Source organism: Garra rufa, chromosome 8 (assembly GCF_049309525.1).
Source record: "Garra rufa chromosome 8, GarRuf1.0, whole genome shotgun sequence".
Lineage (NCBI taxonomy): Eukaryota > Metazoa > Chordata > Actinopteri > Cypriniformes > Cyprinidae > Garra > Garra rufa.
The window spans coordinates 46,776,846-46,796,446 of NC_133368.1; the positions used below are offsets into that span (position 1 = coordinate 46,776,846).

The 19,601-nt window shown below is 31.2% G+C and overlaps 1 protein-coding gene across 1 annotated transcript in view; it reads left to right on the forward strand.

The window, feature by feature from the left end:
- Positions 1-1,714: 1,714 nt before the first annotated feature.
- The window catches only part of ifih1 (interferon induced with helicase C domain 1), a 45,331-nt gene continuing 27,444 nt past the window's right edge, over positions 1,715-19,601 (forward strand). The window contains exons 1-5 of the mRNA XM_073845317.1: positions 1,715-2,242; positions 5,557-5,725; positions 8,009-8,194; positions 8,716-8,819; positions 11,424-11,444. Coding sequence (XP_073701418.1) covers positions 1,805-2,242; positions 5,557-5,725; positions 8,009-8,194; positions 8,716-8,819; positions 11,424-11,444 — 918 coding nt within the window. The 5' untranslated portion in view covers positions 1,715-1,804. The remainder of the gene's footprint in view (positions 2,243-5,556; positions 5,726-8,008; positions 8,195-8,715; positions 8,820-11,423; positions 11,445-19,601) is intronic.

The following is a 19,601-nucleotide window of genomic DNA, read 5'->3' on the forward strand; positions in this document are numbered from 1 at the left end:
ATAATTATGAGATAAAAAGTCGAAATTACGAGATAAAGTCAAAATTATGATTTACTCAATCAAAATGATAAGACAGTCGAAATTATGACTTAAGTCATAATTACGAGATAAAAAGTCGAAATTATGAGAAAATGTCAAAATGTTGACTTTAAAAGTCGTAATTACGAGATTAAAAGTCATAATAATGAGATAAAGTCGAAATTACAAGATAATGTTATATTAATGTTATGTGTCTTTGACATGTTTAATTTTTTTGTTTTGTTGTAATTTCTTTACTCCAAATTAAACTTAAATTGTTTGAGATCATATAGATTGTTTAACTCTAATTTGATTTAACTTTTTGAAGCTTACGTTTTTCATACAATATTGATAATGTATTTTTTTCAGCTTTATTTCAATTAACAAAAACGTTACCTAGCAGTTTTAGTTTTGGTTAACTAGAACAACACTGATGAGAAATGTCCTGATTCGTGAGGTCATTTAATGTTTAATTTTATTGAATTATAACATAAAATAATGCAGATTTATGAAGCTAATAAAATCCTTGTGTAGTGTAATTGCCGTTAACCCCTCCATATGGAAAAAAAAAAAATAAGTGTAGAAACAATTTTTACTCACATTGTTAGCAAATTTAACAGTTAATTACAAATAAACAGCAAAATTATTTTCATATAAAACATACTCCACTTTACTGTCAAACTTTTTTGACATTGAAAAAAAGTTACAAATGACAGAGTAATATACTTAATAAATTTATTCTCCCGTTTCAGATTCAATAAACATTCAAAAATAAATATTATATTAATAACAATTACTATTATTATTATTATTATTATTGAATTAATGTGTCTGATCTCGACAGAGCATATAAAGAAATAGGTATTTTATTAAGTAATACTAAAACAGTATCTTCTTTTTATTTTAATTAAAGTTTTATTTACAATTTTCCACACAGCTTTTTTAGTGTTCTATACTTCAATGGTTTTAAGCAAGACAGTTTCCTGCTATTACAGAACTAACCAGTTTTAAAAAATAAATAAATATTATATATATTACATTATATTATATTATATCATATTTTATATAGCCAGTAATCTTTCTTTTATGCAAAAAATCATTAGGATATTAAGTAAAAATCATGTTCCATGAAGATATATTGTACCTTTCCTAACGTAAATATATAAAAAATTATTTTTTTATTAGTAACATGCTTTGCATTGTCGTTTGAACAACTTTATAATATATAATATAAATATTATTTAGATTTTTGCAGCCAATATCTTGGCCAAATATTGCCCTATCATAACAAACGATACGTCTATGGAAAGCTTATTTATGCAGCTTTCAGATAATACTGTGTTGTAAAAATCTCAATTTAAAAAAAATGTGACTTATGACTGTTTTTTTTTTTGGTCAGGGTCCCTTATTAATGTAGAAAGTTACCGGTTTGGCTTAGTGTATTCTGTCTCCATCTAGTGTTTGTTTATTATTTAAAATGCAGAAAAGCTTTAGTGTACATATTTATACTTGACCGTAAAACTTTCGTTCTATCAATAAAGAAATATATTTCGATAAATATTTTTTTCTTCAAGTATTTGTCTCTAGGCTATCTATGTAATGTTGACAATGTTAGCAAGAGGCATCGCATATCTGACTGATTACGTTTGAAAACCAAGCCGAGAAACGAAACCGAAAGCAAACAAGTCTGGGGAAATTGACCAAGGTTTCTGTCGGCTCTTATAAACTAGGATTGGTGCACTTCGGCAGAACTTCCTACGGATCTTTTCAGCGCTATCTTATCAATATGAGCTCCGATCAGGACGCAGAGACGCGGCATATTCTAGACTGTTTCAGAGAAAGACTAAAGCGACTCATTCAGGTCGAGCCACTTCTGGATCTGTTGCATTTTCTCGCACCGGACCGAAAGGACCGAATTAAAGCCAAATTCCGTGAGGAGGGGAATATAAACGCCGCGACACTTCTCATTGACGAGATTATTTATTCAAAAAACTACGAACAAGGATGGTCGAGAGAGTTGATCACCGCACTGGAAACTGTCGGGTGCAAAAACGCTGTAAAATACGTGTTGAACAGGCCACCGGAGCCCACAGAAGAGGCCGAGAATGACAGCTGCGTCCGGCTCATCGACCTCATGCAGCTCACGCTGGTCAACATGAAGACCGGAGACGTGTGCGCGCACTGCCGCGCGCTGGAGCTCCTGACCCAGGAGGACCAGGAGAATGTCAGTATCCTAACTTTTGTATTTACACATACTCTCATGCATCAGATCGGGGACGCAAACTGGGGGTTCATGAATTGGTGAAAAGCAAAACTATCAAAATTATATATATATAAATAATGTGTTGTAAAATTATTGAAATATTAACTTCAAATAAAATTTGAGAACTTCAAGTAAGTATTTTACATCAAAGATGACAACAATGTTTGTGAATCCCTGCATTAGATAGATAGATAGACAGATATAGATAGACAGACAGACAGACGGACGGATAGACAGACAGACAGATAGATAGATAGATAGATAGATACAGACAGGCTGACAGAACGACAGAATGATAAAATGATAGAACAACAGACAGACAGACAGACAGACAGATAGATAGATAGATAGATAGATAGATAGATAGATAGATAGATAGATAGATAGATAGATAGATAGATACTGACAGACGATAAAATGATAGATAGAACGACAGACAGATAGATACAGACAGATGGCCAGACAGAACGACAGATTGATAAAATGATAGAACGACAGAAAGTTAGAATGATAGATAGAACGACAGACAGACAGACAGAACTACAGAATGATAGATTTGAATCCCTTCATTGGATAGAATAGATAAATGGATGAATGTAAAAATAATTATCATCAGTAGAGGGCACTATAACCTAAACAAATACAGATGTGCTATAATTTGTGGATTTGAGTTACTGATGTTGCTCTGACACTAGGTAAAATATAAAATATATTAACTCTCAATGTAAAAAAAATGTTATTAGTAATGATGCAATTCAATATATATTTGATATTTAATAAAGAATAATTATTAAAAAATGATACAATATAATGCATAGCACAAATAATAAAAACAAAAAACAATACAGTATAATTATAAATAACGATAAAACTAATAACTATATATATATAATTGGTATATCTTTTCATATATATGCATATAATACTATGAATAATCGTTAATAAGAATAATAATCATTTTTAATATATATCTCATTTAATATACTTCTACTACTACTACTACTAGTAATAATATATTATTGTTATACATTGCATGATAGATAGATAGACAGATCCATGTAAAAATCAATATCATCAGTTGAGACAGACAGACAGACAGAAATAAACAGACAGAAATAAACAGACAGACAGACAGATAGATAGATAGATAGATAGACAGACAGACAGACAGACAGACAGACAGACAGACATAGACAGACAGACTGACAGACAGACAAGACAGATAGATATAGACAGACAGACACACACACACACACACACACACACACACACACACACACACACACAGACAGACAGACATATAGACGGACGGACAGACAGACAGACAGACAGACAGACAGACAGACAGATATAGACAGACTGACAGATATAGACAGACATATAGACGGACGGACAGACAGACAGACAGACAGACAGACAGACAGACAGACAGACAGACAGACAGATAGATATAGACAGACTGACAGATATAGACAGACATATAGACGGACGGACAGACAGACGGACGGATGGGCAGACAGACAGACAGACAGACAGACAGACTGACTGACAGACAGATATAGACAGACATATAGACGGACAGACAGACAGACAGACAGACAGACAGACAGACAGACAGACAGACAGACAGACAGACAGACAGACAGACAGATATAGACAGACATATAGATGGACGGACGGACGGACAGACAGATATAGACAGACATATAGACGGACAGACAGACAGACAGACAGACAGACAGACAGACAGACAGACAGACAGACAGACAGACAGACAGACAGACAGACACACGGACGGACGGACGGACGGACGGACGGACGGACAGACAGATATAGACAGACATATAGACAGATGGACGGACGGATGGACAGACAGACAGACAGACAGACAGACAGACAGACAGACAGACAGACAGACAGATATAGACAGACTGACAGACAGATATAGACAGACATATAGACGGATGGACGGACGGACAGACAGACAGACAGACAGACAGACAGACAGACAGACAGACAGACAGACAGACAGACTGGCAGACAGATATAGACAGACATATAGACGGATGGACGGACGGATGGACAGACAGACAGATATAGACAGACTGACAGACAGATATAGACAGACATATAGACGGATGGACAGACAGACAGACAGACAGACAGACAGATATAGACAGACTGACAGACAGATATAGACAGACATATAGACAGACATACAGACAGACAGACAGACAGACAGACAGATATAGACAGAGTGACAGACAGATATAGACAGACATATAGACGGATGGACGGACAGACAGACAGACAGACAGACAGACAGACAGACAGACAGACAGACAGACAGATATAGACAGACTGACAGACAGATATAGACAGACATATAGACAGACATATAGACGGACGGACGGACGGACGGACGGACGGACGGACAGACAGACAGATATAGACAGACTGACAGACAGATATAGACAGACATATAGACGGACAGACAGACAGACAGACAGACAGACAGACAGACAGACAGACAGACAGACAGACAGACAGACAGACAGACACACACACACACACACACACACACACACACACACACACACACTTATATATATATAGATATATATATATAGACAGACAGACAGATCCATGTAAAAATCAATATCATCAGTTGAGACAGACAGACAGAACAATAGAACGACAGACAGACAGAAAGACAGATAGATCCATGTAAAAATCAATATCATCAGTTGAGGGCACTATAACCCAAACAAATACAGATGTGTTATAATTTGTGGATTACTGATGTGGCTTGACATACTAGAAATATTACACACAATTTAGGAAAATTATTATTATAAGTTATTACTAGTGATACTATATTAAATACAATTTAATTTTATATATGTATATAATACTACTAATAATCATTATTAATTATTAATAATATGTTATTATTAAAATAATTACTATATTCATATTTATAATATTTATATATAATAATTTTTATATGTAATTAATCAATTAATATAAAGTGTCTGAGCTTGAACAAAGAATATTTCTAAACAGTCTTTTATAGAAACACTTTTTTTTTTAAAGAAATGACAAAAACATGATTTAATAAAAGTTGAGAGTTCAAAGCGTTCTGCATATCATTGATGGCCCATATTGAGAACTACCCTGTCTCTTTGTCAATCTGTCTGTCAGTCTTCTTCTGTCTACTCTTTGCATCCCTCATATTAAATGCATGAATTACTTGTTCATTCCTACTCCGACAGATTCTGAAACTGACTGAGAATCAAGGGAACATAGGTGGCGCTCGGCTGCTTCTCAAAAGGCTGGTGAAAAACGAAGCTGGCTGGTTTTCCAAATTCCTTAAGGCTCTGGAGGACACGGAGCACCATGATTTGGTGCGCGAGCTACGGGGAGAGCCGTGTAATGAGGACGGTGAGACTCGTACGCAGCACTAAAGCTTCCTGCACAAATCATCCCCAGTGACTAATAAATAAGTGCAACTTTCTCATCAAGCTGCCACAGGCTGTCTTAGAAAAACAGGAGTTGGAAACAGGAAACCAGCAGAGGTCAAACGTCACTCCGCTGTTTAGACTTGATACCCCACTGAACAAACCAGCTTGTACAAAAGATGATCATCCTGAGATTGATTCAAAAGAATATGCTTCAAATGAAACATTAGAAGGGGGAACTAACAATGGGAAATCCATTTAATTTCAGTTCTTTAATATATTTTGGTACTTTTGAGGAACAGCAAAGTAATTGGAACTGCCTTAAAATTCTGTAGTATTCTTTGTTAATTCTGTAGTACAAAAAACATTACAAAAATCAACTACTGTTTAACAGTTGGGGGTCTGTAAGAAACTTTATATCAGCACTTTATTTGAGAAAGGAAGTAATACAGTAAAGATATTTATGATATTACAAAATATTTCTATTTGATGCTATTTTGAACTTTCTATTCATCAAAAAATTCTGACAAAAATGTTAAATAAAAAATATTAGGCAACATTTCAACATTGATAATTTCTTAAACACAAATCAGCATAATTAGAATGATTTCTGAAGAATTGTCTGAAATTTAAGACTGGAGTTTGATGCTGAAAATTCAGGTTTGATCACAGGAATAAATTACATTTTAACACACATAAAAAACAGTTATTTTAAATTGTAATATTTTACAATAGTACTGTATTTACTCTAATTTTAAATAAATAAAGCAAGCCATGTTAAATGAGCATAAGCAACTTTTTTCAAAAATATTAAAAATCTTACTGACCCCAAACTTTTGAACAGTAGTGTAACATAAACATATAATGAAAAAAATAAAAATTAAAAAATTAAAAAAGAGAGAGAGAGAGAGAGAAAAAAGTACTTTTTGCAATTTAGTAAAGGCGCATTCACACCAATTAAGTATTGATTTTTAAAATCATTCTAAATGTAAATAAATATAAAATAGCAGAATCCATACCACTACTAATATAAAAATAAAGAATTGGAGTCATTTTCACAATTTTTTTTCCTCATCTGATGAACAATAAAACCATTGATAGCCAATCAGAATCCACTCGACTTTAACGAGCTTGAGCATTTAAAGGGACAGACGACAAAACTGCACAATAAACAATGTTACTGCGTGTTAGTGTGGACGCTAATATAGTTATTGTTTTTGGAGTGAACAGGCCTGATAGCGTAACATGAACTAGAAAGAATTATTTTTTTTTTTTTTTTTTTTGATCGATCTTAATGTTGCATTCCTAAATCACAGTAGATGTGTAAATAAATCATGCCATTTGTGGTTGCTTTTTAAAAAAACGTTTCTCGCTTTCCAGAAACAGTTCTTTAGAAACGCGCTGTTATATGGTTTAGTATTGACTTCAATTCAGCAACTTTTTTCCTGTGCATATACAGTTAAAGTCAAAAGTTTACAAATACACCTTGCAGAATCTGCAAAATGTTAATTATTTTACCAAAATAAGAGGGATCATACAAAATGCATGTTATTTATTTATTTTTTTATTTAGTACTGACCTGAATAAGATACTTCACATGAAAGGCGTTTACATTTAGTCCAAAAGAGAAAATAATAGTTTTTTTTTTTTTTTTAAATGACCCCGTTTAAAAGTTTACATCCCTTTAATTCTTAATTCTGTGTTGTTACCTGAATGATCCACAGCTGTGTTTTTTTGTTTAGTGATAGTTGTTCATGAGTCCCTTGTTTGTCCTGAACAGTTAAACTGCCTGCTGTTCTTCAGAAAAATCCTTCAGGTCCCACAAATTCTTTGGTTTTTCAGCATTTTGTGTATTTGAACCCTTTCCAACATTGACTGTATGATTTTGAGATGCATCTTTTCACACTGAAGACAACTATTACAGAAGGTTCAAACACTCACTGAAGCTCCAGAAGGAAACACAATGCATTAAGAGAACTCATGGAATTTGAAGATCAGGGTAAATTTAACTTATTTTGTCTTCTGGGAAACATATAAGTATCTTCTGTAGCTTCTGAAGGGCAGTACTAAATGAAAGAAAAATATTATATTGAGGGCAAAAAAAGAAAAATGTACACATCTTCATTCTGTTCAAAAGTTTTCATATCCCAGCTCTTAATGCACCGTTTTTCCTTCTCGAGCATCAGTGAGCATTTGAACCTTTTGTAAAAGTTAGAAGGAGAGTTACTGTGAATTTAACTGTATTAATTACCTGTGTGTGTTTCAGAGGCCATGTCAGTTGAGACTGTTGAGGAGGGTGAACAGTTGTGCTCTGCTGCCGTAATGGACACAAACATGAACGGCTCAATGCCGACTCTCCCTCCCGCTCTCTCTGAGGACTGCTCGCTTTTGTCAGAGGATCTAGACAGCAGTGTGGACAGCAGCGGCCTGGGTACGTCTGTGGACAATGAAGGTGAATAAAGCTCGCCCTATCACAAGCTATAATACACTTGGCAAATAGACAATCCAGCCTTAAACATAATCAGTTATTCATTGCATTATTCGAAAACATCAAAGCTTGGATGAACACATACAATCCAATGCAAAATGTGACTCTTAACCCATTTTTCTTTTATGCCAAAAATCATTAGGATATTAAGTAAAGATCATGTTCCATAAAGACATTTTGTAAATTTCCTACCACGAATATATCAAAACTTAATGTTTGATTAGTAATATGCATTGCTAAGAACTTGATTTGGACAACTTTAAAGTTAAACTTCAATATTTAGTTATTTTTGCACGCTCAGATTCCAGATTTTTGAAATAGTTGCATCTCAGGCCAAATATTGTCCCATCATAAATTACTATACATCAATGGAAAGCGTATTTATCCAGATGATGTATGTACCCTTATGACTGGTTTTGTGGTCCAAATACATTGTTTTAAATTTACAGCTCAAGCTAAACTAACAACAGTACATATATTCACAGAGGTTGACATGTACAAAGAAGGTGAGGAGGAGGAAGATCTCACAGAGGATGATGATGATGATGATCAATCAGGTACAGTACAGTCACATGACTTTCAACCATCTGCAAATCATTCAGGAGTCTTTGGTCCTGGTTGCTTGCTGCAGTTTGGACAGTCCGATCAATTAGCATACTGTAAAAGATGCATAAAAGCATTAGTCAAATTACAAATTGCAGGGATTTTTTTTGTAGTATAGTTTCTAAATATGCCTGGCTCTGATCTATTTAATCATATCACTAAGAAATGTTTAAAAATCAATATCTGGGAGGGTTGTGTAGCATTCACTGAGATTTGAATTAAGAACTGCCTTTTAAATTGGAATTAAATTTCTGAGTATCAATAAACAAAGTATCTGTTACAGAAATTTGCAATTAATTTAAAATACATACATGGAAAAAAGTCAAATAAATACATGAAAAATGTAACAAAGTAAAATTAATGAATAAATAAAAGTAAAATAAATTAGTAAATTAAAGCTAAATAAAATTAAAATAAATAAATACAAATGTACATATATATATATATATATATATATATATATATATATATATACACACACATTAACTACCAGTCAAAAATGGACAGTAATTTTTTTTTTTTTAAAGAAGTCTCTTCTGCTTTTTTTTCAAGCCTGCATTTGTTTGATCCAAAGTACAGCAAAAACAGAAAAACTCTGAAATATTTTTACTATTTATAATAACAAATTTCTATTTAAATATATTTAAAATGTAATATGTTCCTGTGATTTCAAAGCTGAATTTTTAGCATCATTACTTCAGTCTTCAGTGTCACATGATCCTTCAGAAATCATTCTAATATCCAAATTTGCTGCTTAATAAAAAAGTAGTTATGTTGAAAACAGCTGCGTATATTTTTTTCAGGTTTCTTTGATGAATAGAGTTTAGAAGAACAGCACTTGTCTGAAATAGAATTTTTTTGTAACATTATACATTTCTTTATCATCACTTTTGATCAATTTAAAGCATCCTTGCTAAATAAAAGTGTTAATTTCTATCCAAGCCTTTGAATGGTATAGGGTATAATGTTACAAAAGCTTATAATTTCAGATTAAATGCTAATATTTAGATCTTACTATTCATCAAAGAAACCTTAAAATTTACTCAACTGTTTTAAATATTGATAATAATAATAATAAAAAAAAGTTTCTTGAACAGCAAATCGGCATATTATTGGAGTAATGATGCTAAAAATTCAGCTTTGATCAGTTTTAACCTGTATTTTAAAGTATATTTAAAAAGAAAGCAGTTATTTTAAATATATATTTTTATAATATTTCACAATATGACTGCTTTTGCTGTATTTTGAATCAAATAAATGCAGGCTTGGTGAGCAGAAGGGACTTTAAAAAATTTTTAAAAAAACATAAAAAATCTTACTGTCCAAAACTTTTGACTGGTAGTGTACAAACAATACAATACAATATAATATAATATAATGCAGTAAAATATAATACACCAACATTAAGCAGGCTTTCATTGCGTATAGTATAGCCGAAAGTGAACCAATCTGTAACTGCATTAAGCAACATATATTTAACAGCATTCTGAATATTAACCCTGCTTTAATAGTGGTCAAGTCCTTTAATTGTACCTTTAATGACTTATTGTCCAGTTCATTGTTTGAGAGGAAATAAAACACTTCAGATCTCTTAACACTTTGACATTTCAGCTTCATTCATCTAATGACCCCTAATCCAGCCTTTGCTTGAAAAATGTTCCTATGAGCAATTAACCATCGGGAAATTATTTTCAAAGAGCTATTATTATATAACATATGGAAAAGAATGGGAGTTGTGTTCAGCGCTCAGATTCTCTGTGGTTTTGTTGGAGCTGCACATGTGAGACGTTGCCCTCGACCGCACAAAGTTCACCCGTCCCGTCTCCTCAATAAAGTGCTAAATCAATGTCATATCCAGGGAGTATTTCCACTTGGATTTCAGTGAAGACGCCTTTTCCTGACCAAGCCCTGCGGCTAATATGAGGCTTTGTCTGAGTGCATATTGAAGTGATCAAGAAGGGGTCGTCACGGTCTGCAGGAGAGAGACAGGATGAATTTCTGTAAAACACAGACATTGTATACAGTCAAAAGTTTACATACACCTTGCGGAATCTGCAAAATGTAAATTATTTTATCGAAATAAGAGGGATCATACAAAATGCATGTTAATTTTTATTTAGTACTTACATGAATAAGATATTTCACATAAAAGCGGTTTACATATAGTCCACAAGAGAAAATGACCCCGTTCAAAAGTTTACATAACACTTGATTTTTAATACTGTGTTATTACCTGAATGATCCACAGCTGTTTTTTCTTTAGTGATAGTTGTTCATGAGTCCCTTGTTTGTCCTGAACAGTAAACTGTCTGCTGTTCTTCAGAAAAGTCCTTCAGGTCCTACAAATTACTTGGTTTTTCAGCATTTGTGTCTATTTTCACACTGAGGACAGCTCATATGCAACTATTACAGAAGGTTCAAATGCTCACTGATGCTTTTTGAATTTGAAGATCAGGGTATATTTAACTTATTTTGTCTTCTGGGAAACATGTAAGTATCTTCTGTAGCCTCTGAAAGGCAGACTAAATAAAAAAATATGATATTTAGGCAAAATAAGAAAAAATGTACACTTCTTCATTTTGTTCAAAAGTTTTCACCCCCGGCTCTTAATGTATCATGTTTCCTTCCGGAGTATCAGTGAGTGTTTGAACCTTCTGTAATGGTTGCATATGAGTCTCTCAGTTGTCCTCAGTGTAAAAAGGTGGATCTCAAAATCATACAGTCATTGTTGGAAAGGGTTCAAATACACAAAAATGCTGAAAAACCATATAATTTGTGGGACCTGAAGGATTTTTCTGAAGAACAGCAGGCAGTTTAACTGTTTGGGACAAACAAGGGACTCTTTAACAACAATTACAAAAAAAACAAAAACAGCTGTGGATCATTCAGGTAACAACAACAGTATTAAGAATCAAGGGGGTGTAAACTTTTGAACAGGGTATTTTGCTGATACATATTACTGTCCATTTCAATATAAACTAAAATAAAAAATAAATACAAAATAATTTAAATCATGCATTAAAATATTGCATGGTTAAACCATGCATAATCAATGCAAATATATTATAAATATTAAATATATATCTGAGCCCTAGTATTACCTCAAATATACATTTACATATACAAATAGCAAGCTAAATGCAAATGCTGCATCTAAAAATCCATGCATGGATTCATTACTCACTAATTACTATACATTTTGAATTCAGTTAAATTAAATTAAATTTGAATATATTAAAATAAAGCATATTTGCTGAGACACATTTACTCTGTCCATTTCAAAATAACTTAAAATGAATTAAAAAATAAATATAAATATAAAATAAAGCATGCATTAAAATCATGATATTGCCAGCACAATCAATGCAAATATATTATAAATATTCAATATATCACTGAGACCTAGTATTACCTCAAATATGCATTGCAAAGACAAATAGCAAGCAAAATGGAAATGCTGCATCTAAAAATGAATGCATGGATTCATTACTCACAAATAAAATAAAATAAAATAAAATAAAACATATTTCCTGAGACACATTACTGTCCATTTCAAAGTAAGTTAAAATAAAAAAAGAAATATAAACATAAGATAAAGCATGCATTAAAATCATGATATTGCCAGCACAATCAATGCAAATATATTATAAATATTCAGTATACCACTGATACCTAGTATTACCTCAAATATGCATTGCAAAGACAAATAGAAAGCAAAATGGAAATGCTGCATCTAAAAATGAATGCATGGATTCATTACTCACAAATTAAAATAAAATAATTTAAATTAAATTAGCTGAGACACATTACTGTACATTTCAAAGAAAATTAAAATAAAAAATAAATAAATATAAAATAAAGCATGCGTTAAAATCATGATATTGCCAGCACATGCAATGCTAATATATTATAAATATTCAGTACAGCACCGAGACCTAGTATTAGCTCAAATATGCATTGCAAAGACAAATAGCAAGCAAAATGGAAATGGTGCATCCAAAAATGAATGCATGGATTAAATACCCACTAAGTACAATACAAATAAATAAAATAAATAAAAATAAATAATATTATATATATATATATATATATATATATATAATAATTATATATATATATATGCATTAAAATCATGATATTGCCAGCACAATCAATGCAAATATTACAAATATTCAATATATCACTGAGACCTAGTATTGCCTCAAGAACGAACGCATGGATTCATTACTATACATTTAAAATGAAACTAAATTAAATTAAAACATATTTGCTTAAACACATTACTGTCCATATCATTGCCAGCACAATTAATGCAAATATATTATAAATATTTATTATCTCACTGAGCCCTAGTATTGCCTCAAATATACACTGGAAAGCCAAATGTCAATCTGCAGCATCTAAGAACTGATGCACTGATTCATTAGTCACTACTTAGTACATATTTTAAATTAAATTAAAGTAGAATAAATAAAATAAAACATTTTTGCAGAGACAAATGGCCTCATGCAATGGACGGATTCATACTTCAGGTGTTTCTTCCAGGACATTCACAGCTGAGGAATTCCCGGATGCATGTGGCTGTCAAACCACATTTTAATTATTTGTTTAGTCCATTCTATCCTACTGCCAAAAATGCTGTTAGCATAACCATCAGCGATTACACGTGCTCATAAACCACTCGTCTAAATCGATGGCTTCTCTAGGAATGTCATATTGTCAGAGAATTATAAACACTCTTTCCTGTTAGCATGTAAAAAATGAGTCGCACCAACCAACATCCATTGAGAAAACCACAATGGCAGATTTACAAGAGCAGTAAAATTCACATGCATTTAGTTAAAACCAAGTTGTTTAGTGCATTAGATGGACGAGAGAGCCGTGAATCTCCTCGATGACCCTCAGACTCATTTGTTTTGAGAACATGTTCCATATGCTTACAATTGAAGAGGGTGGAGATCCAACAGTCCACTGCATTACTCCATGACACAATCAGGGAGGACACGACCCATAGGAAAGAAAAATCACTATGGAGATTTCATTCACATTTCTCCAAGCACATCGTTTATCTACTAGACAGGGAGTAAAATGAGAAAAGGTCAAAGTAGTTCATCCAGATCTCTGAAAATGTACTCACACCATGATCCGTCGGCGATTTAATGTAAAAAAATAAATAAATAAAATTAAATAAAATTAAAAATCACAATATTTCAAAAATAAAATAGAAATACTACAAGAAAAAAAATTTTATATTTCAAGAATAAAATCAAAATGTTTTGAGAATAAAGTTGAAATGTTTTGATAATGAAGTCAAAATGTTTCGAGAATTATGTTGAAATAACGAGAATAAATTCAAAATATTTCGGAAATAAAATGTCTTGATTGGATTTTGGCTTCACAAGATGTTAATTGATGGACTGGAGTGTTGTGGATTATTGTGATGTTTTTATCATTTGTTTGGACTCTCGTTCTAACAGCACCCATTCACTCCAGAGCATCCATTGCTGAGCAAATGATGTAATGCTACATTTCTCCCAAATCTGTTTCCATAAAGAAAAAAACATATTTCAAGAACAAAATCTAAATAATTTGAGAATAAAGTCAAGAGGTCAAAATGTTTTAAGAATAAAATTTTCCATAAAAATCGTAATATTTTGACCTTATTCTCGTAATTTTGACTTTATTCTCGTAATTATTCTACTTTATTCTCATAGTATTTTGACTTTATTCTCGAAATATTTTGACTTTATTCTCGAAATATTTCGACTTTATTCTCATAGTATTTTGACTTTATTCTTGTAATATTTCGACTTTATTCTCATAGTATTTCGACTTTATTCTCATAGTATTTTGACTTTATTCTCATAGTATTTTGACTTTATTCTCATAGTATTTTGACTTTATTCTCATAGTATTTCAACTTTATTCTCATAGTATTTTGACTTTATTCTTGTAATATTTCGACTTTATTCTCATAGTATTTCGACTTTATTCTCATAGTATTTTGACTTTATTCTCATAGTATTTTGACTTTATTCTTGTAATATTTTTACTTTATTCTCATAGTATTTCGACTTCATTCTCATAGTATTTTGACTTTATTCTTGTAATATTTTGACTTTATTCTCATAGTATTTTGACTTTATTCTTGTAATATTTTGACTTTATTCTCATAGTATTTCGACTTTATTCTCATAGTATTTCGACTTTATTCTCATAGTATTTTGACTTTATTCTCGTAATATTTTGACTTTATTCTCAAAGTATTTTGACTTTATTCTCGTAATATTTTGACTTTATTCTCATAATATTTTGACTTTATTCTCATATTATATCGACTTTATTCTCATAGTATTTTGAATTTATTCTCGTAACATTTCGATTTTGTTCTTGTAATATTTAGACTTTATTCTCGTAATATTGCGACTTTATTCTCGTAATATTAAGACCTTATTCTCGGAATATTAAGACTTTATTCTCATAGTATTTTGACTTTATTCTCGTAATATTCCGACTTTATTCTCGTAATATTCTGACTTCATTCTCGTAGTACTACGACTTTATTCGTGTAGTACTTCGACTTAATTCTCATAGTATTCCGACTTTATTCTGGTAGTATTCTGACTTCATTCTCGAAATATTTCGGCTTCATTCTCGTAATATTCTGACTTCATTCTCGTAGTACTACGACTTTATTCGTGTAGTACTTCGACTTAATTCTCATAGTATTCCGACTTTATTCTGGTAGTATTCTGACTTCATTCTCGAAATATTTCGGCTTCATTCTCGTAATATTCCGACTTTATTCTCGTAATATTCCGACTTTATTCTCGTAATATTCCAACTTCATTCTCGTAATATTAAGACTTTGTTCTCGTAATATTAAGACCTTATTCTCGTAGTATTCCGACTTTATTCTCGTAATATCAAGACTTTATTCTCGTAGTATTCCGACTTTATTCTCATAATATTAAGACTTTATTCTCGTAGTATTTCAACTTTATTCTCATAGTATTTTGACTTTATTCTTGTAGTATTTCAACTTTATTCTTGTAGTTATTCAAATTTATTTTTTAATCTTTAATCTTGCAATGTTTGATTTTTTTTTTTTTTTTTACATAGCTTTAAAATACCGTCGTACCATGAGGCTATTCAAAATGTAAATGAGTTTGTTTCTTCATCAGATTTGGAGAAATGTAACATTCCATTATTTGCTCACCAATGGATCCTCTGTAGTGAATGGGTGCCGTCAGAATTAGAGTTTAAATAAACAGCTGATAAAAACACCACAATAAACCACAAGTAATCCACACCACTCCAGTCCATCAGTTAACATCTTGAGAAGTGGAAAGCTGCATGCTTGTAAAAAAACCCAAATCCATCATTAAGATGTCTTAACTTTAACTCCTTGCTTATGGCCAAAATACGAGTTGATAAACCATAATAAAAATGTTTGCTTATAAATGGGGCTTTATGTGTGCATATTTCTCTCTTGATTTAAACAATATTTAGCTGGAAGCAATGGTTTGAATTTAAAAACGTCTTAATGATGGATTTGTTTTTTTAAGAACACACAGCATTTGGCTTCACAAGATGTTAACTGATGGACTGGAGTGATGTGGATCACTTGTGGATTATTGTGATGTTTTTATCAGCTCTTTAGACTCTCATTCTGACGGCACCCATTCACTCCAGAGCATCCATTGGTGAGCAAATTATGTAATGCTACATTTCTCCAAATCTGTTCCCATGCAGAAAAAAACTCATTAATATTTTGGATGGCCTGAGGGTGAGGACATTTTCAACAAATTTCCATTTTGGGGTGAACTATTCCATTAATATGAACAAACTGTTCAAATTCCTCCAAGCTGCTATCCACATTAATTTTATAGCTCTAAACACTCACTATATGTCAACAACCGTCTCATTTGTGCCTGTTTTTATTTCTCCTACGGAATTTTAGGAGAAACATCAGACAGAAGTTGATACGTAAATACTTGCATAACATAACTGAGAAATCCATTAAGTGTCTCGAGTTATAAAATAACTTTTCGCTCTGGGGAATCTGATTTGTTGCTTCCTTGTTTCCTTCTTGTGTAATGAATTCCTTAAACTAAAAGCCGTTTCGTAAATCAGACAGGCAGGTTGGAAAGGGTCGCCTTTGCCTGCGAGCTCAACTTAATATTGACGGATAAATTCAATATGATCCACAATTTAATGCAATCCTTTGTGAATGATGACTTTTTTCAACCTCTTTGATTAAAACAGCACTTTCCAAGAGCTTGCATGTAATTTAACCTTGTCAAATCATATAAATGAGTGTCTTTAGATGAAATACGGACACAGTTCACAGGATGTTCAGTACCATCAAATAGCTTGCTGTTTTTAAACGATTCACAATGGCATGTGAAAATTAACCATTAAAGGGCAGGGTTAGTTAAACTGTAATCTTTAAGAGAGCATATAAGATAAATGCAATGTGAATGCTAAAATCTCTTCAGTAATGACGTCAATATGCATTTGAATTAAATTAAGCACATAAACCCCTTATAAAAGAATGCAATGAATACTGTAGAAAATACTGTACTAATTAAAGGCGGTACAACACATGGTAATACTTTAAAATTTAAATAAGATAAAATTGCATTAAATGTTTATAAATATTTTAGAACTTTTTTTTTAAATTAAGTAAAAGCAGTCATATTGCAAAAAAGTTTTAAATAGGCCTAATTATTAATTTTTTTAATTTAAGTATTTATAAAAGTTTAGTTCATCTTCTATTAAAATAAGTCATATTGCAAAAAATATATATAAATATATAGTATAATATAAATATAATAATAACATTAGCAATAAATATAAATAATAAAATATTAATAAAAATTTGTATACCATTTAAATAATCAAAAATTGCATAAAATATTTATAAATCTAAACTTCTTTTATTAAATAAAAGCGGTGCTAATGGTTAAAATAAATGTCATATTGTAAAAAAAAGTTTTCACACAGGCTTCATTTTATTAAAAGAAAAATATTTGAATTAATTTACCACTATTTCTCATTTATTTTATTTCGATTAAAGGGTGAAATATTGCCTGATCAGCCATGTTTATTCAGGTTTTTATAATTAAGTTCTTTAATATTATCTACCATAATATAAAATTGCATAAAGTATTTATACATTTTAGTTTAATTGCTATTAAAATAAGTCATATTGCAAAAATATATAAATATGTATTTTAATTAAATTCATATTTCCAATGAATATACTGTAAAAAATACTATTATTTTTTTTCACAAAACATCATGGTATATAAACACTTTACCATTTAAATAATAAAATATATATATTTTTATAATATTTATAAATATTTTTATAATCATAATGTTTTTATTAGTTATAATTTTTTAGTATGTATTATTATGTTAATAAATACAATTAAAAGGGTGGTTATTTATTTGCTATTATTAGTTATTAAAATAAATCACATTGCAAAAAATATATACATATAAAAATATGTATTTTAATTAAATAAATATTACCAATGAATATACAAAAAAACGCATAAAATATTCATAAATATTTTTAAACTTTTTTTTTTATAAAATAAAAGGGGTGCTTAATAGTAATTAAAATTAGTGTCTTAATGCAAGGAGTCTTAAAATAGGCTTCATTAATTTTTTAAAAATATTTTAATGAGCTTACTATTATTTATACTTCTATTACTAATATATTTCCTTTTATTTTGGGGTGAAATAATGATTGATAAAAATGTATCTTTTTTATTAAATTCATATTTACAAAAAATATACACCATGTATCTTCAAGTAATGTTTACCCCAGACATTATTTTACTTACAAATCCAAAACTGGCATAATAAAAACCCATAGAATAATCCAGAAATCTAAAAGAACGGAGTTTAAAATCTTTTTTAGATTATTTTAGTTTTTATATTATAATCTGTGCAGCTATATACATATATTGCATAGGTGTGCCTTACAAAATGCATTATTAGTTGCTAAATTACCTGCAACTACCACAAAGAATTTGAGTATTCATATTGCACAGCAACTTTTTACATTTGCAAAGCACAAAATTCACCAAACATGCTTTTCAAACAATCCTAACCAGACTGTTTTACTGACAAATGGAAAAACTGCCATTCTAAAAAAGCCTGACTCATGCTAAATTATGGTCCAGGTTTCAGATCAAAAAGCTGAACAGCTCTGTAAGCTTCATTCACTACTGAGCTTTAAAGCTCTGTGATTGGACTGATGATGCTGACAGACTAAATAAACGTTTAATATTGGCAGAGAACATCAAGTTTCCACATGAAGCCACGTGAATGAGCACAGACCTGCTCCAGCGGCTCATCTGTCCTCTGCCAAAATCTCAGTTTGCGTGTTTTTAGGGTAATTGTTCCCCCAGACCAAAGCAAAATGGTCTCTTTTAGAAACCATATATTGAATTCTGCCTTTCTGTAAGTCAAAACCATTTACAGATGTGTAGATGCACTTAAACAGCCCTCAGTGAGATAACTGTGTCCTTGTGTTTGGATAATGAGGATTTTTTACTTTAACTCATTAGTACATAGTACACAGACCTTGAGGCTATAAAATAATGTTTACTTGGGAAATCTCACCAAAACAAATACAGGTTATACTTCATCACAAAATCGAGAACAATATGGTGGAAAAAAAAATGTTTTAGTAAATTAGATTTTTCTTAAGGCTGATTCCATTTTTTTACTACTTCATAAGACACTT